Source organism: Pseudoliparis swirei, chromosome 12 (assembly GCF_029220125.1).
Source record: "Pseudoliparis swirei isolate HS2019 ecotype Mariana Trench chromosome 12, NWPU_hadal_v1, whole genome shotgun sequence".
In the NCBI taxonomy this organism is placed as follows: domain Eukaryota; kingdom Metazoa; phylum Chordata; class Actinopteri; order Perciformes; family Liparidae; genus Pseudoliparis; species Pseudoliparis swirei.
Window position 1 is genome coordinate 16,034,815 of NC_079399.1, and position 25,942 is coordinate 16,060,756.

General features: G+C 42.1%; 4 protein-coding genes across 6 annotated transcripts in view; 1 reads left to right on the top strand and 3 right to left on the bottom strand.

The window, feature by feature from the left end:
- Nucleotides 1-2,086: 2,086 nt before the first annotated feature.
- LOC130203029 (zinc finger BED domain-containing protein 4-like) lies at nt 2,087-3,094 on the bottom strand. The gene is made up of 2 exons (XM_056428927.1): nt 2,373-3,094; nt 2,087-2,209 (listed from the first exon to the last, which is right to left on the bottom strand). Exons 1-2 carry the CDS (start codon nt 2,994-2,996, stop codon nt 2,087-2,089), a joined length of 747 nt encoding a protein of 248 aa, XP_056284902.1. The 5' UTR covers nt 2,997-3,094.
- A 1,661-nt stretch (nt 3,095-4,755) lies between these two features.
- gnpat (glyceronephosphate O-acyltransferase) lies at nt 4,756-17,424 on the bottom strand. Of its 2 annotated transcripts, XM_056428839.1 has the most exons (18): nt 17,289-17,424; nt 16,503-16,586; nt 15,686-15,877; nt 14,645-14,821; nt 14,433-14,562; nt 13,755-13,882; nt 13,472-13,547; nt 12,990-13,141; nt 11,591-11,721; nt 10,787-11,025; nt 10,603-10,701; nt 8,834-8,995; nt 8,568-8,647; nt 8,305-8,445; nt 7,643-7,742; nt 7,411-7,504; nt 5,936-5,997; nt 4,756-5,847 (listed from the first exon to the last, which is right to left on the bottom strand). In XM_056428839.1, the coding sequence occupies exons 1-18, from the start codon at nt 17,310-17,312 to the stop codon at nt 5,804-5,806; spliced, it is 2,115 nt and encodes a 704-aa protein (XP_056284814.1). In that variant the 5' UTR covers nt 17,313-17,424; the 3' UTR covers nt 4,756-5,803. The 2 variants fall into 2 exon arrangements, with proteins under 2 accessions (XP_056284814.1, XP_056284815.1); XM_056428840.1 differs by lacking the exon at nt 16,503-16,586 and having other exon boundaries at nt 17,289-17,417.
- An 82-nt stretch (nt 17,425-17,506) lies between these two features.
- Nucleotides 17,507-22,017, top strand: c12h1orf131 (chromosome 12 C1orf131 homolog). 2 transcript variants are annotated; one of them, XM_056428843.1, is made up of 8 exons: nt 17,507-17,668; nt 18,157-18,315; nt 18,500-18,600; nt 18,932-18,985; nt 19,272-19,367; nt 19,446-19,532; nt 19,757-19,791; nt 20,106-22,017. In XM_056428843.1, exons 1-8 carry the CDS (start codon nt 17,602-17,604, stop codon nt 20,236-20,238), a joined length of 732 nt encoding a protein of 243 aa, XP_056284818.1. In that variant the 5' UTR covers nt 17,507-17,601; the 3' UTR covers nt 20,239-22,017. The 2 variants fall into 2 exon arrangements, with proteins under 2 accessions (XP_056284818.1, XP_056284817.1); XM_056428842.1 differs by having other exon boundaries at nt 17,509-17,668; nt 18,154-18,315.
- LOC130202945 (E3 ubiquitin-protein ligase TRIM9) overlaps nt 20,591-25,942 on the bottom strand; it is a 43,133-nt gene continuing 37,781 nt past the window's right edge. The window contains exon 11 of the mRNA XM_056428841.1: nt 20,591-24,896. Coding sequence (XP_056284816.1) covers nt 24,849-24,896 — 48 coding nt within the window. The 3' untranslated portion in view covers nt 20,591-24,848. The remainder of the gene's footprint in view (nt 24,897-25,942) is intronic.

The following is a 25,942-nucleotide window of genomic DNA, read 5'->3' on the forward strand; positions in this document are numbered from 1 at the left end:
AGCAAATGAGCCGAATCCATCAACCTACCATTACCTAAGGTTAACTGCTGAAACATTATACACCAGGGTCCCTTTCTCTTTCAATCAATTCCCAACATATAGACCTCCACAAACCCCTCCGGGCACAACACCAAAGCCTAGTCACGCCTATACACACACACACACACACACAGTAAAGCAATAACACCGACAAGATTTAAAGGAACAAAACTAAATGCAATGCACTTCTGTCCACTGCCTTCGTTTTCCCGGTGGCTGCCATGGGTCAGAAAGTAGTTTATTAGGGTGTTGCCCTCCTGTATGTGTGTATTGGGTGAGTGTGTGTAGAAGCACACACTTCTTCCATACACCTTGTCATAATGTAGCAGATAAAATGCTGATATGGCTGTGGCTGACACTATTATACACCACCACCGGGGAGACGGATATGGATGGAGAGAAAGAGAAAGCAGGAGGAGGACATGGATGGATGGACTGGAGTGTGTGTAGAAGCAATTTGCTAAAGCAACTTCAGATGAACCTATAATTTGTCAGATACTGAGTGAGTGTGAGAGAAAGGGCAATACGGATGGAAAGTGGTGGCTTTGCTGGCAGCAGTCTCTGACTCAGCAGCAGAGCCACAAAACATGACAAATGCTGCTCTCTGTGTGTGTGTGTGTGTGTGTGTACACATTAACAACCTGCCATGAAGAAAGGGCTCAGAGAGGCAAGTCTGACACCTAGAGGTCGGTTGCATGAAGGGATTTCTCACCGATAGCGTCTTCCAGACTAGATCATTTGTTTGCACTTGTGGAATATAACTAAATACATTTACTCCACTGCTGTACTAAACATAGTCTCAGATGTTTCAGACTTATAGTGGAGTGTTTTCACAGTGTGGCATTAGTACTTTTAATTGGATAAAGGATCTGAATACTTCTTCACCACTGGTGGATAATCAATTGACTAACAGATAATGTACAAACAGCGGCTCATAATTTATAAAACTCCGATGTTCTGATCATTTGAGTGAACACATCATGTTTTAATCAATTAGGATCAAACTGATCCAAGACAAGAGATTTGACTATCAAACAAACGCTGGATGTAAAACAACGATGGAGTGAATTATAAATCGATCTGAGCAACTTGTTTATCGACAGAAGAGACGCAATCTGGGCTGAAATATTGTATTTCAAAACACTTTATTAACATGCTTTAATCAGCCTGTACAGTTAGAAGTAAAAGACCTCACCCAACACACACACACACACACACACACACAGGAGTCATTATCCAATATAAAAAGCTGTCACTGAAAAAACACTGGCACAGGAGACGTTCTCACAGGCAGGATGCTGCTGCGAACGTAAGCTGCAGAGCTACTTTGGAGTTGGTTATCTTCCGCGAGTTGAAGTGCGTCACGTTTCAAAAAACATACAGAGTTAGTTAGGGGTGCAACGGATCAAAAAACTCACGGTTCGGATCGTTCCTCGGATCAGAGTCACGGATCGGATCATTTTTCGGATCAGCAAAAAAAAAAAAAAAAATAGACAAGACAAATAAACATGTTTTGTCTTTTTGTTTATTAACACTTTTAAATTATTCAATTGAAATATATAAAATCAACTTAAAGTGTACAATTAACATCTTCTTTTCAACATAATCAATGAAAAACAACTTAAAGTGCAACATAAAAAGGCATATCTCCTTCCTTTAAACATGGACCAATGACCATTAATAAAAAACAAATTAAAGTGCAACATAAGAAGGCACATCATCTTCCTTGAAACAAGAGCATTATTATCAAAGAAGAATTAAAGAAAGAAAACAAAGCATACATGAGCTTATAATTTTAAATTCTTTTCGAAAAGACAAGGGTGTCTACATTGTCTGGGGAGAGTGTGGACCTCTTTGCAGTCACTATGTCCCCTGCTGTTGAGAACACTCTCTCGGAAGGAACTGAAGAGCCTGGCACAGCGAGATAGCATCTTGCCATCTTAGCAATATGAGGGTATTTAAACTCATTGCTTTTCCACCATGTCAGTGGATCACCATCCACTGCAATGCCGCTGCTGCCAGGTAGAATGCCACCTCCTCTTTGATGTCAGCAGGAGTCTTGCTGTCCATGTCTTTGCTGGCAAGGTCTCTCCAAAAGCTCTGCCAACGCCGACTTCTTTTGTGGAGGAGATGTGTCCAAGTTTGCTCCTGTTGGCTCTGCAGCTTGACCCTGCAGAAAAGAATAGGTCATTAATTAAACCTATTATTTATTTTCATGTTTCATAAACATGAAAAATGCGGCAATAACATTAAATGAATGCCATTATTACTGAAAATAAAAAATGTATGAAGATTTAAATTGATCATTTTAAAATAATGTTTTTTTCCTTTACCTCATCACAGTCTTCAGTGGCCAGACTGCTCACAATCTCAGTGGTGAGGTCACTGTATGTCCTCTGGCGTAGGTCAGGGTCTATGTGAGACAGGGACTTAAACCTTGGATCCAGGGCAGTAGATCTGTGGAGGTAGTCCTGTAGAGTAGGGGGTGAAGTGTATCTGGGCTTCAGGTCCTCTCTAATGGCAGTCTTGACATCTTGAGTGATGGTGCTGTCTTCCACACTTGGAGCCATGGATTGTAGAATCCTTGTTTTCAGCGGAAGGATCATTGACACAGATGGTAACGTTTCAGTGCTCAGCAGAGATGTAACAGTTTTAAGGGGTTTAAGCACCTGGAGGACCTCCTCTGCCACTCTCACATCATCATCAGAAAGGGTTATGATGTCTTTGACATTTTTCTTTAGGGTCTTGTCGGTCAATGCAGAGTATATAGCTGCCTGCTGCTCCAGATAACGCTCTAACATATCATAAGTGGAGTTCCACCTTGTTGGGACATCATGTATGAGCTTATGAGTAGGCAGCTTTAGCATTTCTTGCCTTGTCTTAAGCACATGAGCAGCTGTTGTGCTTCTGTGGAAGTAGGAAACCACCTTCCTGATCCTCCCAAGGAGGCGGTCCATCCTATTGACTGAGATTCCCTTCTGTGATGCCAAATTTACTACATGTGCAAAGCACCCTATCTGTGGGCCCAGTCCTGCCTCATTCACTGCATTTATTTGATTTTGGCATTATCAGTTGTGACTGGGATATTAGTAGTGGGCCTCTTTATCTTCCATTCCTCCACTGCTTGTGTCAGTACCTGCGCAAGGTGACTGCCTGTGTGACTTCCGTAGAGGGGCGTGTCTGCAGCACCGGACTTCTCATCTCCCAGTCTGCTGTGATGAAGTGAGCGGTTATTGTCACATAGCTCACCGTTCCTCGACGTCCACCCGTCTGTTGTGAGTGCAACAGAGGGTGCTACACAGCTCATCCACCACCTTTTTCTTCTCCTGCTCATACAGACCTGGCACAATATTATCGCTGAAGTGGGTGCGCGACGGGATGTCGTAACGTGGCTCGAGCACGTTCAGCATGTGTTTGAATCCCTTGTTTTGCACAACGGAATATGGCCTCATGTCAGCACCTATAAACAGACCGATAGCGTTTGTGATTGCTTTAGCCCGGTCTGATTGTGGAGGAAGGGCTGCTTAAATGCCGCGGTGATGAGCGGTTGTTGAGCCGCTTTCGGTTTCACTCCCGTCAGTGAAACACCGGGGTGATGTCGCTGTAAATGCGTGGCCATGCTCGATGTGTTTCCAGGAAACTTTCCACTGTTGTATGACTTTCTTGTGCCACAGTGCCTACACACCGTCACGGTTTTATCCACCAACCTCTTTCCTTCTGAATTCAATTTGACAGGGAAGCCAAAATGCTCCCAAACAGGGGATTTCCATGTGGGGCGTTCTAGTTCTTCTGTTCCTCCGCTCGCCATGACCACGCTGTGTTGCAGGTTTTTCTTTATGTTAGCAATCGCTATGTCAGCCACGTGTTACGGCTGTGTGTGGACTGAGCATGCGCACAATTTTTTTTTCTTCATAAATCAATCCGCGGATCATGCGCGTGCCGAACCGAAATAGATGATCCGAACGGATCACGGATCAATGATGATCCGTTGCACCCCTAGAGTTAGTGTCTGGAGAATGTGGTGATCAAAGAAGTTGGGAGGTGGCGTTTGTGTTGGAAAAAGAAGAACTTCACATTTGCGGTTTTAATTTGTGGCTGCTTTGTGTCGAGACTAAGTTTTTTTTTTTAAATGGCAGCGGCACCACGACCTCCTGCGGCCTTCTAGAGCCAATGTTTGAATTGTCTGTTTTGGGCCACCGTAGAAAAATGGCAGTGCCACATGACGGACATGGAGGAAAACATGTGGCAATATAAAGGGCTCATTTTAAGCAAATGAAAACTCATTCTTAGTTTCTGGTGGAACTAGAGTTATGAAAATGTTATTCTACTTCTGCTAATCGATCCTCTCAAATGCTACACAATGGCCCGTTTAAAGAGAACAAAAGGCTATAGAGAGATATTTTAAAAAATCAGCTTTCATATTGGCAACAAAAAAAACAAAAAAATACAAAGTTATGTTCTAGTCTGCTTCGAGTGAAAGTTAAGTGTGGCTGTTAGGTTATTCCACGAGGTTTAACTTGTATTTTGTTTTTCTCGCTCTGCCAAATTCTGTAAAACCCCAAATCTGTTGCCAGCTGTGGATTTTAAGATCCAAGGCTTTAAAGAAAATGTTCATTACAAAACAAAATAGCAAAAACTAATCGGATTTGAAAAAAAGGTTCTATTAATTACACCCTACTGAACACGTCTGTTAACGAGGTCACCTCATTGGTCTGATTCTGTTAGAAGAAGCCCCGCCCCTTCAGGGGCGTTTTCTGAGCATTGTTCCTCAGAGTCTTTCAGCTACGCCTCATATGTGACTGTATTTTGGCTTTCTTCCCTTCCCTGTAACAAAACCACGTCAAGTGTGTATCGCTTTGAATATAAATAAAGTTTATATTCTATTCCATTTTAGCCTTGAGAAAATATATAAATAATCTGCAACATTGAACCAAAACATCAAACGTGTTCCTTTGGTGTCGCTGTGAGTGAGTTGAATAACTAACTGCTATTTCACATGGAGTTTGGCAACTATGCACCCCTGGAGTCCGGCGTACCGCTCTCCACTGCACAGACGAATGAAGCCGTGTGTGTCGGGCGGCTTTGAATCCAACAACGACACCTCGAACAAGCTGTTCTCAAAGTAGGCAAGTCAAATATATTCAACCGGTGCAAAAGAAAAGGTGTTTTAACCAAAAGATAAAGCATGTAACCAACCAAGTCTTCAAATGCACCAATTCGAAGGAACTTTTGTTCCACAAAAGAAAAGAGCGAAAGCGCTGCGTCGAAGGCGTGTTATGACACAGGTCCACGCCGCAGTGCACGAGTAAAATCATTAAAGTGCTCAGAATAAAAGAGACAAGTCTAACGGCGAGTAATCAGACACGAAAAAAAGAATAACGAAAAAGAAAAGCCCCGCCGAGCGCTAGAGGACGCTCATCAAGTGCACTGAGTGGAGTTGGCACATTCAGAAGCGTTCGCCAGGCGGCTCACAGCAAACGGTCCGTTTGTCTAAATGGTGCAAAGTGCCGGCCGATAAACCTCCGCAGGCCGGACTCCCCATCTGGCTTTATGCACACGTATGAAAGCTTTTTTGTTCATTGAAAGATTAGGGGAAGAGGAGATGGTGAAATTAGAAAACAAATTAAACTACCACCAGATAGCAATTATTTAGTTTGGCTGCAGCGGGCCGACCAGGCGGAGGAAAGAGCCGAGACGCCGCTGGATGCAGGTAAAGGAATAACCGGCACTCCTCAATCTCCTTTTGGATCACGAGGTCGCCGAATCAGAGGCGAGCGACGACGGCGTTCTCGGGGAGCCGTTTTCCTCCTAGACAGAGAGAGACGCGTTGGAGATTTGTGAGAATGAAAACACGATGGATTCCCTCCGGCTGCGAAACCGACGGCTCGCTTCTTACCTAGAGCGTCTTCCAACGAGTTCACCATCACCGTGTTGACCTTCAACGTCCCCGGAGCCTCGCTGGAGTCAAAACATTGAGTGGTTACATTCAGCGGAAAATCAAGTTTGAGTTGACGAGGACTATTTCTTTGTCTGAAAGTAGTTCCAGAGAAATTGCTTCCCACTGCTCTTTGTTGATTATTCAGAGTAAATAAAACCCAAACTGTCTTCATGGCCGGATGCCATAAGACAGGGGTGCTCACACTTTTTCAGCATGCGAGCTACTTATTATGTGACCAAGTCAAGGCGATCGACCGACGGGGGCTAGTAAGTGTGCTCACCTACGCGCGACCGAGAAGAGTTGTTGACGGGGTGCTAGTGACTTTTTCTTTGCTCCGTCCGTCCCGATGCGCGCAAACCGGTGTCGGAAGCTCCGCGGCGTACGAGACGGCGGGCAGAGGACTGTTAACGCGACACGTAGAGACAGAAATGACATGCTGCTGCTGTAATGTGGCGCTATAGAGAAAGTGACAGGGGGGCGGGCCAATTTTTTTTTATGTCATGTGATCTACCAATACTACGCCGCGATCGACTGGCAGGTCGCCGCGATCGATCGCGATCGACGTATTGAGCACCCCTGCCATAAGAGGTAAAGGAAATTGGAAGTGTGTGTGTGTGTGTGTGTGTGTGTGTGTGTGTGTGTGTGTGTGTGTGTGTGTGTGTTCAGTGCTTTTTGACAGTCGAGGGGATTGGATTTAAAAAATTGATTTTCCAGAGAATATAGAGACCGTTTACATTCCTTCTGATCCAAATTCCCAAAATGCACTGCAGGCTGCTGTTTTTTTTTTGATTGTCATGTTGTTTTTGTGTAGTAACCAGGGCTACAGCGACAATCTGTTGTCCAACACCGTTATTGCATGATGACAATAAATTACATTTGTTTTTATTTTGGCTTCGACATTCAGGTTTTAAAACCCTTTTGAGTCAAATGTGATTTTCCCCTAAATAAATCTGATTGACTTGATAAAAACGATTTACAGATCAATTAGACAACAAAAGCTGCAATTACCTGAACAAATGACTTTAAACCTTCACGTCGGGGTGTCACAATATATCGGTAATGTCAATGACCGCGATATTCCAAAATGAAATATTGATAATTATTACATGTTAATAATCCAGCGCCTCCTTAATCTCGCTTTATGGTAACAGACTCTCTTTCCACCTCCTTGCACTCGTATTGTGAGTGGAATTCATTTGACAAAAATTGGACAGCACACAAACGATGTTAATATGATATCTTGTATATAATGGCCATTATAATCATACACATAAAACCATTAATTCAGTTAAAAGGTATCGCGCTGTGTGTGGTATTACATGTGGGTAGTTTCCAGAGGATGGTCTTCCCTCTAATATTCTGTATGCATGTCATTATTAAAGTATGTATTTGTAGTTTGAGCTCGGCGCTCAAGGTGATCAAAACAAACGTACCCTTTGATTTTCTGTACAGCTCCAAGTCTGAGCAGAGCAGCCAGAGAGTTTTTCTGAAGGTCAGATGACAGCACTTCCACATGCCTGAGTCCACCTGGATAACAGACACACACACACACACACACACACACACATTTACAACATGCAATTTGTAGAGGTACAAAATTTAAAAGTAAAAAATCACAAAACATGGCCGAAATTATTTGAGAAACTTTTAAAAAGGAGAAAAAACCTGCGAGAAGATGTTTGATGATGAATTTCCGGACAGCAGGAATAAACTGTTTTTCTGTCAGAGTCTCAGTGGCCTCCTCACACAGAAACCGGCAAACCACCTGTGTATACACACACACACACACAAACGACACACCCCACACACACACAGTTATCAGCATTCTCAAAAGGACATCTGAAGTTTGACACAAACTTTCCTTCACAACTCTGGTCGATAATGATAACAAGCAGGATGTTTGCAAAAACTTTATGTTTGCATAAACTTTATGCATGCATCTGCACAATCAAATAAATGGAATTAAGTTTAATTCCATGTAAGGATATAAGTATATCACGCGGTCAGAAAAAGATACTTGGAAAATAAACGGTGTCCAGAGTACACATGCAGTCTGATACAACCTTGTGATTACGCAGTTATGTTTTTTTAAAGTCTATATACGAGTCAAAGATATAGAATCTTAACTTAATAAACTTTATCTATATATAATGCAAATTAGCAACTGAGCTGTAAAAGAAGAATGTCAAAACTGAATGAAAAACAATCTAATAGGTCAGAAACAATAAAAGTTCAGAGTCAACGTGCAGACACTCCTCTCTTCCTTTAACCGATGAATGTGCACACAACTACCCCTCTGTACACAACACGTGTCACACAACCCTCACCTGGTATCCTCGTAAGAAGGGCTCCAGCATCGCGACGAGGAAGGCCAGTGTTCGGTGTCCTCCTTCAGTCACCGCCACCTCCTGCTGGGACACCTGCAGCGCTCCGGTCTTCACCAGCAGGTAACTGGCCTCCTCAAAGTCCTGCGGAGCACAGAGCCGCGTATCAAAGCTACGGCCACACAATCAGATATTCACATATTCACTTCTCTGCGTTAAGCCGATATTTATTTGGGGCACAGCAGTATCAAAATGTGTCTCCTGACCTGCACTGTAGCTCCAGGACAGAGGATGAACTCATTGGAGAACACGTCTCTGAGGAAGCTGAAACTGTTGAAGACCACCTCTGCAAAAGGAGAATAATGAGGAGCATGCGCGGGATCCGCCAAAATGAGATGCATGATGGGCGGCTTTTGAAAAAAATAAATAATAATAATCAAATTCATGTTCAAATTCAATTAAATGTGTAGCTTGCAGAGTTTCTAAACAAGTAAACTGTGTGTGTGTGTGTGTGTGTGTGTGTCAGTGTTACGTTTCTGGGTGGAGGAAGCGGCGTGGATGGCTGAGGCCAGCAGCGCCGGCCGGAGGAAGACGTGCAGCGCCTGGTTCCTGTAGGAGGCGCAGGAGAGGACGACCACCGCCTTGCTCAAGAGCTTCTCCTCCAGGGCGGCGGCGCTGTGAGGCTCCTCGGGTCCTTCAGGGCACGGTTCAAGGTCAGGAAATGACATAACATAATGTCATGCATTGGCAACACTTCATTTTAAGCTGTCTTGTGTTAATGACCAGTATATAAACATTTAACAAATGAATGACAACATAGTAAAACAGTTAATATAGCTGTTGACTAATGGTGCACATTATTATAAAGTTAGAATTGTCCTTATATCGGCTTACAAATACCCATCAAAGTTTGTTGTAAACCAGTTATTATTAAGTGTTTATACAGTGATTATGAATGCTTAATTACAGTTCAGTGTTTAACCCTGGATTTTCTAAAAAAATTTCACATCACTGTGGATTATTTATTTATTTGGTTTATTTCTACACATGTTGATAAATATTGTATTCAAAGCCACTTAAGAGTAAAAAAGCAAATGGAAGTTTTAATTGTATAAAAGCTAGCTTTGTGGGCAGAATGTCTTTCAAATCGTGCTCGGATATATTTTTTAGGCTGATTTCCAAATCAAAATTGCTTAACGTGCAACCACCGCGACGGAGTAACTTCCCTAACTGAATGTCGACATTAGACATTCTGTATTTGACAGTTAACTGACAAATACAGAACATTTGGTTAAAGATAGATTTAATGACAGTTTTAGAACACTTCAGCTTAACTTGTTTGAGTCACGCTGTACTTAAAGTACCGGTCTCTGATCACAGGACAGTCGCTCTGGAGGTACTGGACCATGTAAGGACAGATGTTCTGAGATAGACGAACATGTTTACTTCAGTGCATTCAAGACGGTTCTGTTTGGTTTATTTATAGCACTCAGAGAACAGAATGGTAGGAGGCGCATTAAGGCTTCATACTTTTGTTTTAACGAATTATAATCTCCACTACGGATGTGGAAAAGAGAACAGAGTAGAAGAGAGAGGAGATCTTTGTGTTTATTGATGCACATCCGCATGCTGCAAATATATGGGCACCGATTTTAATAACATCACCATTTCGTGGGTTTAATTTCGGAATCTTATGTTATACATTTTTTGTATTCCATTTCATCTTATTACCTTCGCATTGAAAATGCGGAAGGTTATGTTTTGATCGCCGTGTATTTATTTATTTATTTATTTGTATGCGTGTTATTCGCGTAACAAAAAAAGTTGTTAACCGAATCGCATGGAATTTGGTGGGATGATTGGTTATTATCCGGGGACCATTTGATTAGACTTTGGGATCGATCGGGTCAAAGGTCAAGGTCATGAAAAGGTCAAAATCTTCTTTTTACCATAGCACGGTCAATTTTTATCCAATTGGCATGCAACTAATGCCAACATTTTCATAATTCTATGCCCAATCTTGTGATATGCGAAGGTATGCGCTCTACCGAGTGCCCGTTCTAGTTCTCTCAGTGTTTATCTTAATTATATGTCTCTTGTCTGCTTATTCTAAAGCTCTTCTTGATGCATGCATTGTATAAAAGGCTGTTAGACAAATAGAGTTTTATTGTGAGCTTTATTATTATCGTGGTGATTTTCATGATTAAGTGACGGCCGGATGCCTTCATGTACGCTGTGATCTCATGGTGTCGTTGCCCTGATGAAATCAAAAGCAAGAAACACAAACAAATGAACACAGACCTTGTTCCACTGCCAGCTGGACCTTCCCCTCGGAGATCCTCACCAGACCTCGGTGCAGGGAGAGACTGGCGGAAACGACTTCTGATGGACTCACTTGGTCTGAAGGAGAGAACAACGACCCACTTGAGCACACAGAGAGCCGAGCAGTGCGACTGGACGCTTGAGCTGCGGGCGCATTGCGTACCGGGCCAGTGGAGGAAGGCCCCGTACTGCCGGGAGAGGTCCCTGAGCCACACGGCCTGTGCGGTCAGCTGGTCCAGCGCTAGCCCCCGGTTCTGCCCCGCCGCCTGGTTCTGGAGCAGCAGCGAGGCCAGAAGGACCCACGGCTTCAGGACCATGTTCTCCTCCTGGGCCCGCACCAGCATGTAGGCCGAGTCGTTCACAAAGCTGTGGACGTCCTCGCCGGGCTTCCCCGGGATGTGTCTTCAAAGGGAATTATTATTACAGTTAATCCATGTTTTTAGTACCAGACAAAAGGTAAAGCCAGGGTTCTTACACATTTTGACCAATGGATTTCCAGGACTTTAAACCAAATTTCCATGACCAAACTGAAATCTCGGTATAAACATGAAATTTTTTGAAAATTGTGCGTATTGAGAGCGTACGCCGGCTTATATTTAGAGCGTCTTTCTTTAAAAAACGTATTAATTATTTCAAACTCGGCGTAAATGAACACGTGATTATAACAATTTCCATGACTTTTCCCAAACTTTTATGATTTAAGTTTTTTCCAGGACTTTTCCAGGCCTGGAAATAACCATTTTAAAATTCCATGACTTTTCCAGGTTTTCCATGACCGTACGAACCCTGAAAGCTCTAATAGTTGTGACGGTTCTGATAGATGACACATTGTTACGATGCCCACCCAAAACAGAATGAAGAGCAGACTTGAGGCGTTTACTGGAGATTTGATATAAATATTAAGGCAGGCACAAGACACGGGGACCATGCAAACACCCTGAGGTTCTTGAGACGACACGCATCATACCTCGGCACCAGGTTGAACTGGCGGCGGTTCACTCGGCCCTCAGCTAAACGCCTCACAGACATAGGTTGACCAAAGTACACGTGGATACTGCCGTAGTCTTCACTGAGGATCTTTCTGGCTTTGAACAGACCCTACAGAAGGAAAGAAGAACAAGCCGATGAAGTGATGAGCAGGGAGCTCCGTCTCAGCACAGGTGAGCCGGCTGAATAATATGACCTGTCAGGGTTTGGCATAACAATAACACAGAAACTGTCAAAAACAAATCATGGGCTGGTTGAATAAACACTGCAGGTGTTCTTCTCAAGTACGAGGCATATCTAGTTTTTAGCCGAATTGCACGGAATCCCTTAAAAATAACTTCTATAGTTTTTCTATATTTCTATAGGATGAACTAAGTTTCACAGCAGTGATATTTTACAGTTTCCATAGAGACCGGTTGTTTGCACAATGAGCCCGTTATCGGTTCTGTTGTTGTCTCTGTTATCGTTTCACAAAGTTGGCCTTGAGGACGAGAACACCAAATTCATCTAAAGAGTAAAGACTTCATACATCTTGAGGAATACAATAAAAGAAAGTACGATGTCGGCAACTTCAGTTTCATGAATGCAGACCAACTGGACAATCACTGATATTATTTGTATTTATTTTTTGTGGGTCCCGTTTGTCATCCTGCACACTTTTGAGAATCTGGCAACTTTAAAGAGCCGTGTGTCTCATCCCCCAACTTCACTAATGGGCATTTTAAAATGGATGGATAACGCGGCACGCTGTTGGACATAAGGACACTCGTCTCGGGACGCGTTTATTGTCTTTATTTATGGCCATGAACTCAGCCATGTTGAGGTTAAGAGTCAGTAGGACGTTGTGTTTTTGTCCTTACTTTGGATGCAAAGACCTTTTGTGCAGCTCTAAGGGAATCCTTTTGCGTAAGACCAAGATAAAGAGGAAACCTTAAATGCTGAATATTTTAAGGAAACCTTGAGGATAAGACTTGAGGGTGTTATGTGCAACGCATTGGATGTTGAGGAAACATGAACTCTGACTTAACCCTTGTGTTGCCTTCGGGTCATTTTGACCCGATTCAATATTTAACCCTCGTGTCGCCTTCGGGTCAATTTGACCCGATTCAATGTTTAATGTCGGTGTTCTTTCGGGAGTCAACAAACAAACATAAAGTACCTCACACTTAAACTTGGAAAACAATATTAATTCTAATAATTTTCTGGAGATTTTAATAGCTGGGGTCATATTGACCTCAAGGGTCAAATATGTTAGTAAATATAAAGGTAACAGGAGGGTTAAACATTGAATCGGGTCAAATTGACCCGAAGGCAACACAAGGGTTAAAAAGGAAAAAAACTCGACTTCAGGCGTTTTGTGAAACGTTTAAATGACTCACTGAAGTGGACTCCTTGGGTTTGGGAATACCCAACAGCTCTCTGGCATAAAGCGTCTCCTCTAAGATCCTCTCGTAGCTGATGCTGACTGGGACCACGCTCACGTCGTACACCTCGCCTTTAAGGAACGGATCCATGGCGATATTCAACAGACCTGGGAGAGGACAGAGAGGTGAGGGAGGCAGGAGAAAAACGTTACGCAATCAAATGCGTCTCTTCAGTTGCATCGCAGAAAAGGTTACAATATTTCCAGAAACATGCATGCATAATATTCTTTTATATTTTCAATTTGAGAATAAAAAATGATGCCGTCATTGAAATATTTCACAACATTTTCACTTTTGTCCCATTGATTTTTTTTAACATGAACAGGTTACACTAAACCGCAGATGTCTGACAGGTGGCTTGTGGATTTAGAGATTAATTTTCCCTTCTTTCTTTTTTTAAACTCGGAGAATCCACAGTTGATGTTTTTGTACCTTACCCAACTTTGGAGTCAAAGACTTGGACGTCCGGCTTCTGGTGCCCTCGAGGAAAAATTCAACCGGTGCAAAGCCATTCTAAAAAATTAAACACAAATGATAAAAAAAGAAAAGAATCAGTTCTATTAACTGATCGTCATTGTGAAATAACTGAAGAAAAGAGCTTTATAATACCATGGAAATGGCCTCACTCGAAAATGACACAACTCCTTGACCTTAGGACAACATTTTTTTGTTTCTCGACGAAAAAGAAGAAGATTTAGGAGGAAAGAAAATTCTCCACACCTTCAGCATGGTCTTGACGTACTCCGAGAAGACCGCCCAGTACAGCTGGTCCCCACCAAACGATCTCCGGATGAAGAACGCTCCAGACATCCGCAGCATCTCACCAACAAATTTCATCCCCATGAAGTCTACACGGACAAATACAAAAAACACTGTTGGACTGCATCAAATTAAGGAGTGTTACCATTATTCTGCACATAATTTTGATTAAATGAAACAGATATAACTAGAACAGGCACTAGGTAGAGCGCATACCTTCGCATATCACAAGATTGGGCATGGAATTATGAACATTTTGGCATTAGTTGCATGCTAATTGGATAAAAATTGACCGTGCTATGGTAAAAAGAAGATGTTGACCTTTTCATGACCTTAACCTTTGACCCGATCGATCCCAAAATCTAATCAAATGGTCCCCGGATAATAACCAATCATCCCACCAAATTTCATGCGATTCGGTTTAATACTTTTTGTGTTATGCGAGTAACACGCATACAAACAAATAAATAAATAAATACACGGCGATCAAAACATAACCTTCCGCATTTTCAATGCGAAGGTAATAACACTAAATATGCAAACTTTTTTTTTAAAGCAATAATCTAGAACAAACACCTTTCTCAAACAGAGTCAACCAATATTGCACGTGATGTGCATCTCGCTCTCTTCCGTGCTCACCCATGCCGGCAGCGATGACGGGCAGAGTCAGGTCGTAGGTGTACAGGAGGTACGACATCAGCAGGAAGTCCATGTAGCTGCGGTGGCTCGGCAACAGGACCACCGGGTGCTCCTGGATGGCCTGCTGGAGCTAACGGCGATGGGGAGATGAGGCGTCAACCGTCTCACTCACACGCTCGTTCTCTCGGCGAGCGTCACACGTGCGTTCTCACCCTCTGGATGCCCTCTTCGTTCACGTTGATGCTCCTGAACAAGGATTTGAAGACCTTGCAGAGTGTGAAGGCAAAGAAGCGAATGGTGCTGAGCTGCAGACTGTGAGCCATTTCCTCCAAGATGGCGGACGCCTCCAGCTGGACGTCATCGGTCCTCCTGCCCGTGTCTTTGGAAACCTGGACCATTCCAAATACAAAAAGGGGTCAGATGAAACAATTACAACTTTTTAAAAGTGTAATCTGAGACATGTATTTGACATGCCAGATCATGGTACTCCTTCTACTCTCAGATTGGCAGCTTCGAGCTCTTTATATTCATATCAACAACAATTAGAGAAACAGCTGTCAACATATTTGATCTCAGGCTCCCTCAAACAATGCTCATTCAAAATCAAAATCAAATCATGCAAGTAAAAAATGGGAGGGCAGAAGATAAAATATAGGGATTCGATACGATGTATGAAATCAAATAATATATATTTGTTATCCTAGAAAGGTGAATAGTAATTGCCAAATTAATAACATGGTATATGCTGTGTATACGCAATAGCCCTTACAAATTATACTTTTGAGTATCTTACAGCCATGAGCCATTTTTGTTATAAATTAGGAATCTACTTTCCGTAAATTAGTTATGAAAACTTACATGTCTGTGCTAACTTGAAATACGGTGACATATTTAACCTACGATTAATACAGCTGTATGAAATTGTTTCTCTGTGTGCTGATTAATAAATAAATGTAATCGATACAAAGAGAAGAACAAAGTTAATTATTTTGTGTCTAATGTTTAAGTCCACGAAAGAAAAAGAGGCACTTCTTTACAAACCAGCAAACATTTGAGTGTAATCTTAAAACCATGTAGATTCTTTCTGTTTCAGTATTACTGTTTTTTGTTTACATTGTTTGCTGCACAAAAAACCATAACTGCTGTAATCCTGTAAATGTCCACACTGCGGGACGAATACATTTTTATCTTATCTTATCTTTTCCATCAGGCATAACCAGAAATTCCACCTGCTGTCAGACCACCAGTCTCACCTGACTGATGACATAGTTCAGCGTATCCGACTGCAGCACCATGTTCTTCAGCATGCTGGATTTACAGGGCGGCATGCCTTGATACAGGAGCGGAGTGTAGCACCTGAGGGCGTATCTCAAGTCGCTGGAGTTCCTCCTCTCCTCCAAAATGTCCTCAAAGTCATCTCTCTTCTTCAGCATAGGGTCTCTTTGCTATGAAAAACAATACATATTAGAATAAAGACATGGATCAATATTTCTTCGTTGTGCCTTACCATAACATATGTTAACATATTGTGAACAAATTCACAACAGTGAATAAATAACAGCATTGTAATGCTGTTGCTGTACTTGCAGGTGGCGCCAACTGCATTTGATCAGTTTAATCTATGACAATACCTCCTTTGTACCAAAAAACACAACTACACTCAAAAAAACGATTCAAGCCCTTCTTAGAGGTGACACATTTAAATATTGTTTGATACATTTAAATAAATCAATTACAAAACGAAGATATTTATTTTGAATGGGTGTAACACAAAATGTATGAATACTTTCATTTATTAGATTTATTTAGGTTACACTCACAAAAACGATTCAAGCCCTTCTTCGAGGTGACACATTTAAATATTGTTTGATACATTTAAATAAATCAATTACAAAAATAGATATTTATATTTAATGGGTGGAACACAAAATGTATGAATTCTTTCATTTATTAGATTTATTTAGGTTAGATGGTGTGCATATCAACTCAAAATAAATGTGTTTCATTGAGGACTACCCTTTGCGCATGCGCCAGCTGAAAATCAGTTGTTAACAAGGTGAAGACACTTACATGGCTGTATGGTGGTGTAGTGGCTAGCACTGTCGCCTCAAAGCCAAAGGTCTGTGGGTTCATATCCCAGTCGGGGCTTTCCTTCTGTGTGGAGTTTGCATATTTTCTTAGTTAGTTAGTTTGTTTATATTTTGAGTTGGACAAACACAAATTAATTTAATTTAATGAATATCGTTATTTTATTTTAGATGTATTTGATACAAATGAGTTGGACTAACTTAATTACATTGTATTGCACTGATGTGCTAAATTTGAGTTGGAGTTGCATATAATTATTGGATGGAAAACCTGCCAACAATTTAATTGAGTTCATCCAATGAGTCATTTCTTTGAGTGTATGGTGAAGTAAAAAGTGCAATATAGACGGAATACGTGGAGAAGCCCTTGTTGGGAAATACCGTTGCATCTGCAACGTTACATATTGCTGATAGAGGCAATAAATGTACTATTAACACAATTAAACTGAACAAACAACGAACACGTCACACGCGCAGCCGCAGAGCAGAGCAGCACCGGCCCGTGACGTCAGAGTGGTCGAGCTGACGGTTCTATGGAAATAAAGCCTACTGTATTTTTGCACGATTGCTTAAAAGTAATTGTATCGGTGACAACATGTCGCTAAGCAAAACTGCTAAATTAAAGACCCCTTCACTGTTCGCTTCAATGCCATTTCGTTCCATAGGTTCAGTGCATTGACTCGGATTGTATCAGTCAAACGTCAAGCAGGAGCGCTGAGCCGCAGCCGACAGCTAGCCGAGTGAGCTCATAAAAGCGAAGCATACTTACCGAATAAATATCGCCGGATGCCATTCTTTGCCACTATTTACAAACACACGCTGCGACCCGTGAACTCATGCGTCCAGGGGTGTTTGTGCGGTTCCCGCCTCTTAATATGTTTTAGTTGTTGAACAGGATAACTTCACAGGGGCGTATTAACTTGCGTTTCAGTGGCATTTCCGCAACTACGGTGGCCGGAGAGGATCAACCGTCGTCACACGTGTTTTAGCGTTACGTTCTATGTTGTGAAACGGCGGATATCGTTGAGTCCCATTAATAGCTTTTATTTAAGCTGTTTTCCGGTTTCTACACTTAGCTTAAAATGAAAGGAAAAGAGGACGAAGATTGTTTGTTTCTTGAGCACGTTTTGGATAAACTTTACGAGTTTGGTAAGTGTTGTTAGCTAGCTATGCTAGGTTTACTAGCATGCATTGAAATGCTGCGTGTTGTTAGCAAGCTAGCGTGAGCTAACTCTTTCTTATATGGTTGTCCGTAGTCACTCTGACTCTATAGTCAAACGAGAATAATGTATGTATTGTGTCACGTATCGTACGTTGAGCAATATTGAACTCACGTTAATCAGAGATCCCCGTTTGTCCCGATCACACAAACACGTTCAATCAAGTCGTAAAAGTGATTGTTTATAAAACGCATATGGTTGAAGAAGTCATCGCCATGATGTCATTATGAACGTTGTAAAGGTAGAATGTACGCCACAGCTGTCATATTGTGTTGCCTACATTGTATTAACGTGTAATCAACAGAGACGCACGCTGATGTCATTCAGCTATTGTCTTTTTGTATAAAGTTGATCCTGTTTCAGGACTTGAGGGAGACTTTCATTTCACTCTTTTGTTGTGGATCGATATTCCAGAAGATGGAGCAGCATCCAAAAAGAAGCTCAAGAACAAAAGAAAAAGATGTGAGGAAGAAGAGGAGTTGCCTGCAGTCACGAATACCTGCAGTGACTCTGAAAACAACCGAGAGGATCCTGCCGGAGCTGAGCAGCAGCAGCAGCCATCGACTGAGCAAACAGGTCGGCAGCAACACGCGCATGTGGTGGATCTATCCTCCAATGACTGATCTTGCTTCCAGCAATCAAGCCAGAGGCATCCAGATAATTTGTCATATTAATGTTATATATGTCATAGCATGAGAGCCTATATGTCCTCAGCTGACCAAATGTGTGTATGTATTTAAATGTGTCCCGTCCTCCTCAGATCCAACCATCAAGCGGCTGAGCCATGTGAAGGTTGTGACGTTTCAGGACCCCAGAAAGAACCCGAAAACCAAACAGACCACAGCGCCCAGCAAAATACCCGTACGTCTACGACTTTAGCTCAGCATGTACTTCCTTTATAATATATTATTTCAGGTGCATCGCCTGTGCATTGTCTTGCCCCGCCAGTGCTAAATATTCGAGAGAAGCATATTGGAAAAGGTGCATCCGTAATATACTCTAAGAACGATTAAATAGTTTTATTCAACCAAATATTCAAACCCAACCTATTTAAGATCGTATACACCACAAACAATCTATAAATCCGAACATTTGAGAAGCTGAAATCGACAAACGTTTGAGTTTTTTTGCTTGAGAAATGTTAATTGGATTGATTTCAAATGAATGCTTTTGGTTTTGTGCCGTCCTTCAGAAGATGACGGAGGAGAACGAGAGCGACCAGCTAGAAGAGCTCAACTTGGAAAAGGTGAGTGTGTTATCAAAACTTACTGTACGCGTTGTTGTTGTTGTTGTTTTTCTAAAGAGTCTTGGGCGACTTGTTTCTTCTCATTGCTTCATTTTGTAGCTTCCTCGCTAGGGCACTTATAAGCTAGATAGCTTCAGCCTCGACCCTTTCGGTCAGCCACTTTCTTCTTTTGTTGAATTCTGATTGTTGTATATTTTGCTCATCGAAATAAACTAAACTCAAACTAAACTCAAACCATGTGGAAATTGTCACCGAGTTCACTTGTTTCTCTCTTTGTTGGCATCAGACTCGTCTTGAGGTCCATCGGTTTGGAATCACGGGCTACAAGAAGGAGCAGCAGCGTGTGTTTGAACAGGACAGGGCGGTCATGCTGGGAGCCCGAGTAAGGAAACAGTTTGTCTCAAGTCATATTCTACCTATTAGTGACCAATTCACGAGTTAATTGTTTTCTCCTCATCAGCCTCCCAAGAAGGACTACGTCAACTACAAGATGCTGCAGCAGCGGATCCAAGACAAGAAGCAGAAGGCAAAAGAGGAGGTTCAGTCGGTAAGACCCGCCCCTTCAGTCAGTCTCAGGTTGAATACAAACTGCTGCGGCTTTACTTGTATTATATGCAGATGTATTCTGTTATTTAAAATGAAGATGTGTTTCCATTAAATCCTCAACACATTTTGAAGTGTTTTAGTTTTTTTAACACGACAGTGCTAATAACGAAGGAAATGAATCGTACTCCACCTGTTCTAATTGTATCCCGTGTCGCTGCTTTGTAGGACCTGAAGAAAAGGAAGAAGCCGAAAAATCAAAGGTGTGTGAAGGCGGCTCCTCTGAATATATCTGTACATATAGAGTTTGATACGTAAAGAGTATTGAAACGGGTTAAAACCAAACATCAGCAAATATTGTCTGTACGATCGTCTTTAAATCTGTTTTTTATTGAGATATCGTACATGCTGGAATCATCTATGTAGTTTTTGAGAGCCCACTATGCATACTTAATCAAAAAATGTATAATTTATGGATAGAAAACACAGTATTTTGATTTGTCGTAACAAAATGTCCAGAGAGTTGTTCTTGTCTGAGTGGTTGAAACCGGTCTGACTGCGCTGCCTTCTCCAACAGGACCAAGAAGAGGAGGGTGTCCTCTACTTCCGGCTCGGCCCCCTCGGGTCAGGTGGGCCGCTTCAAGAACGGCATGCTGGTCCTCAACTCCAAGGATATCCAGAAAGTCAAAGGCAACAAGGGACACAAATAGGCGAGTGCAAAGGGACGCCGAGATGCGGGGCCCCCGGAGTTCGCACACATCCGTGTCGAGGATTAATGTTTCGCGGTTGAAATGTGTGTGTTTGTGTTTGCTGGTGTGCGACTCCATCCTCCAGGAGGGGGAAACACAAGCGGGCCAGAGGAAGAGCGGGCTTCCCAACACCGTCAGTGACTCATCTCACTGCAGGACTGTTCGCCACGAGAGCACACCGTGAGCTGGGAGGCGGGTCTGCAGTAGAATACAGGACCGTGTTACTGGAGACGAGAATCCAATTTACCGATTCTCAAAGTGGACCCTGAATGTGGCGGGCCGGAGATGCACAAAACTTGAGACTTTGGTCAAATCGTGTTCCATCACAGTTAATTTATTTTCTTTTTACAAATGACCCAAAAAAACAAAGACGATATTTGCGTTTCTTGTGTTTGACACGGTTTTTAAATAATGCAGTTTCACTTTCTCATATACAAACCATGTAGTCGTACAAAACATTTACATTGGCAGCAAGGGAGGAAGGGAGGGGATCATAACCGTACAGATGGGCGTAATAATAAATTTAAAAAAGAATGTACACAAAAGTCCTGGCAGATGTTTGAATGAAGAAAGACAGACGAACATGAGAAGCTTTTCTCCCGTTCATAAACCTCTGCATGTATGCACACGACTTCTTGACCGACCCGAGAAGCTGCGTTCCAGATGGAAACGATTCCACATCTTTACAGATATTTAGTTCTGTTCAAGAGTGAAGCTGATGGGTTCTGAGCGACGATGGAGAAACACGAGGCGTCATCTGGCAGTGTGCGGCCGAGTGAGGTCACAAAATCTCACACCGTTTTTCTTAAAGCAGCTTCTTTTCTTATTTATAGACTTCAAAGAAGAAGAAGAAACGGCACAAATAAATATGAAGTTTATCTGCAGCACATTGTTTCAATCTGTAAGCAAATACTTATATTGAGATTAGAGCCTTTTTTTAAAAACCTTTAACCCAATAGACCATAGACAATATATATCAGTCGCCATTTGACTTCTATAGTATATCCAATTGAAGAGAGCAATATACAAAAGGAAAAAAAATAAGCTATTTACACATTTTATAGAGTAAATCTGCAATTCTTTCAGTTGAACCGCTTACAGCGGGGACGTGCTCTTTCCCCCAGCACCATAGCGTGAAGTTAAATGAAATCTCTCATTCATGGGTGGGTCACAATACCATTTTGAGACAGGAGTGACCACAATGTGACTTAAAATGTGTGCTTTTTGCAACAACAACAAAGAAGTATTGTTTTGATATTCATTCACCAAATAACTGCAGAAAGGAAAAGGCGTGACCTCATTTGACCTGATACACGGTCTGGCTTCCTGAATGAACCTCCACCGAACACCTTGAGCTTCTGTTCCCTCCGGTCACGAATCATCTGGACTCTCAGGCGACGGGCACGCATCCCCCTCTGCTTCTGTGATGGATGTCTCACTTGGCCTGTGGGCCTCTAATCTATTCCTGGTTACAGCAAAGTCCACCTCGGGGGGGGGGGGGGGGGTCAGAGCCGAGCAGCCTCTGGTGAAAAGCTGTCCGTCTGGGGCACGTCGGGATAAATTCTCCTTTGGGTGATGTTTGTTTTCTGGGTCGGGAGCAACGGGTTCAAGTCCTGATTTTGACACTAATGGTGCGTTCATGTCATGTGGGAAAGATGGTAAAACGTAGGCGTAGTTTAATTCGTTAGACCATGTTCATAATGCCAATTTACATTCAAATAAAAATGATTTTCACATGGATTTTATTGTCTGGATTAAAACCTGCAATAAGTGCTCTCTTGACCACTTTGGGGGCATCAGAAACAAAGGTGTGGCGACAATAACATCAGCTGTAAGTCCACGGGGTAAACGTATGAGCAGCAACGTTGTAGTTCATATGGAGCTGTGTTTTTGGCCAACACACACATGTAGCAACAATATCTCCCTTTTCGCTCTATTCTTTAATCTCTACCAACACCGTCGGGAAATGTTTGACTCTTGAGCTTCTAAATGCTTCACCAGATAGTCCTGAACCGTGTCTGCCTGGGTCGTGTTTGTTGTTGTTTTTGGCAGCCAAACACAATGCGCTGAGGAGTTGAGTGAAGAGTCAAGTTAAAGAAAGCCAAAGCAATCAACTAAAGCTCCGTAAAGATGAGAACTACAGAGTCTGGGAATAACTATCTGGGTCCATCACGACGCATTTTATCCACTGTTGTAAAAATATCAACGTGAAAACAATCTTTCCCACATGGTTTGAATGCAACATCAGGTGCATCTTTGATTCATATATAAATACATCATCCCATCCCCATCTCTTCAAAAAGGCTCCATTATTGTTCTTCAGTCGTATTTCTTACATCATATCTACAGGACATCAAAATGAACACAGATTCAAATATATAACCTTATTATACTACTCTGATGCTCTTCAATTAAATACATTCTTCAAAACAAAGATACAGGCCAACACATGTGTATCGTGTTTCTGTGGCATTGAAAATAGACATATAGAATAGATTAATTCCAGTAAGAAATGCTTTCTTTAATTGATATTTACTGTTCAGCCAACTGGCATATTTAAATGTGTGTTGAACTGAGAATGTAAAAGAAATCAAGTGTGTTAAGCGACATGTAATTGCTGCCTGCAATCATAATAATATGTAAACTAATCTTAAAAATAACTTGGAAACATATAAATGACTCTGCTATTCTATGTCCCTGATCAGATGTTTGAGATAGTTGACGATATAAGTTATAAGACGAGCTGTAAAACTGGCAAAACTATAGCTGACTGTTTAAAAAGTCAGCGATTAAAGGTATGAAATCACAGTCGGGTTATGAAACTACAGGATAAGTTCATGACTCCGGTTGTTGCCACCGTCCGCCAGCAGGGGGCAGTTGGCTTCAACATCACTCATTTTAAAGACTCAGCGCACTTCACATCACAGCTCCTGATATTTTGTAAACTTGTTTGACGCTTAATCCATGCTTAATATCTCATATTATAGTCATAACTCGCATATTTACATTTGTTTGTCGTTTCCCATTCACACATAAACCCAATCTTTGTATGGCAGGTGTGTCGAATAACGTCTCACACACACACAACATTATAGGGAAGAGAAATGTTTCAGATATCCTGATGAAGCGATATCCAGATATCCACTGCATTGGTCGTGAAAAACACACGGCTATACTGTATGTTGAATCCGGTCACAGTGGTCTGGGCTCGATCCGGAGCGAAGATCCCCCTGATGTGACTTCTCAAGAGCATTTTCATCCACCGATTAAAGAGGCCTGAAAGAGATTCTACTGAGAGACTGAGAGATGAGCACAGAATGAAAAGTACCGATGCGACAACCACTTTCCTCCTCGACTTTTGATATATTATAGTAGCTGTTGGTCTTGTTCAAATTCAAATGAATAGAAAGTGAGGTGTGGCTCAGCTCTATTTGAATGTCAGCGTTCTCTCTGACATTCATCCCTCGAGGTGAATTAATGTCCTCTTGAGTCCGGGTGAAAACGGAGGCCGGGGGAGGCTGCAGGGGAAACGCTCCTGTCGGCCGTTAACCATCCTCGCTAATGGAACACAAGGTACAGTTGGAGGTGGATTTTGTAGTTTTGGTAACCAAATTAACACGATCCTTTAAATGGTTTGAAATGCTGCAGGCATATTTTAACCTCTAAAGGTTTAGTCCTTACAAGCTTGTGCCGCTCAGTTAAAATTCATTCACAGAACTTCATGTTCAATTTCAGTGGAGATCCCAAAGTTTAGGGAAAAAAAGCCAAATATGTCCGTATCCGTGTCAATCGTTAGGCATTTTTTGAAACACTTATTAGATGAGAAGAAGGATACAGATATACATATGAAACTACATCCAGCAGCCAATCAGAGTGCTCTGACTGAAGGAAATCCACTAGCCAGCTCATCTGAATATAACTACATCGTATGTTATATCGCATTTGTTTAATCCTCACACAATAATATCATGAAACAAGTGTGCCTCCAAAAATAAAGAACTGTTCCTCAAATCTCTTTCGGTGGCAAAATGATGCAGGAGAGTATTCTGCTCTCGTCATCTGGTCTCTGGTGAGTCTCTTTTATTCTAGACTCTGAGTGGTGAATAACACTTCCAGAAACTAAATTCCTAAAGTACACGACGACTCCTCCGAGAGACTCTCTTCATCCAGTGGATTCCTCGACGGCGCCTGAGAGAGAAGCCGAGCAACGAGAAGCACCCGGTTGCCCTGGAAACTGATTGTGATGCTATTTTCTGAAGGTACATCTTACATTGAATCATAAAGCTTTGAGAAACTTCAAAGTACGACATTGTGGCACTGGAGTTTGGGCGTCGTCCCCCGTGGGTTCTGTCAAAGTGAGAGAGTGATGTTTGATCTTGGAGTAAAAACTGAGATGTAAAAAAAAAAAGTATGGCAATCCAATAATCCAGATTGTATTCCTTCGTCGCCGAAATGATGGAGCGGGGTCTCACATGGAACACCTCGATGAGAATGGGGGATCGGACGTTCCCGGGAGCGGCCCACGTGGCCGCGGACTGCGTGTGACATCGTTGGCTCCGAGGGAGGATCCCCTACTGGTTGCCGGTCTTCGGCCACTCCAGGCCCGTCAGTAAGGTCGCCTGAAAGGAGGAGCGGAGCATCTGAGACGGAGACTCATGAACGTTGAGTTTGAGGAACATATCTGACGACTGCTTCGTGTTTGAGGATTAGTGATGACGTGGATTTAGGAAATACAGTCTTGTCAACCCTACAGATTCCTTTCTCCACACACAAGTGATGCATGGACTGAACGCTTTATGGATTTGTTGTTGTTATAATGGTGTGCTTTTGTAGTTTTTTATTGCATTCTGTATTGTAAATGTCAAACTGCTACGTCTGACTGCTTCCTCGATGGATGTTTCACATCTGTTCGGAGGCTCTGTCTCTGGTTTTTATTCCTCTTGTGAATTCAAACAAGGTCATTTTGCATATATAAGGATACAGATGATTTAAGCTACAGCCATGCTTATGTAATAATGGACTACCAAATATTCACCGTTGGTAGAAATCACCAATCAGCTGACATTTCTCGGGTTGTTAATATTGAAAGGAGCTTCAAACTTGTGTGACATGAGTTTGAATAAAGTGTGTTTGTTTCCTTCTCGTGGTCCTCCTACACTCCCACGCGTCAGAAAAACAATGTGATGCTATATTCAAGTGCTTCAGGTTTATTGGTAGCAGGATAACACACTGCAAATATTCTTGATGTTGGATATCAGGAGACATTAAATACAACATGAAAGAATGTACCAGTCCTATGTCTGAATATTTGGTGATTTTTATTTTAAATCCATGAAATCATTCTTAAATCTATGAAATGGTTGTTCACAGAAGGGAATGAGGTTCTCAAATTGTTGGTTGATTTAGAATATTCAGTTTACAGTGATGCAATACAGAGGAAAAGCAGTATTGCAAATCCGAAAGCTTGACCTCAAAGAGCTCGACGAAGAGTTACAAACGAACAAGAGGATGCACTCGTGTGCGTTGACTCTGACCAGTCTGAGCAGCTCTGGTATCAACAGAAAGTGTTCCCAGTATCGCTCAATGTGCTCATTCATGCAATGACTGTCTGAAGACGAACACACATACATATTTTACAACAGATCACCTCTTGTACAACAGATCA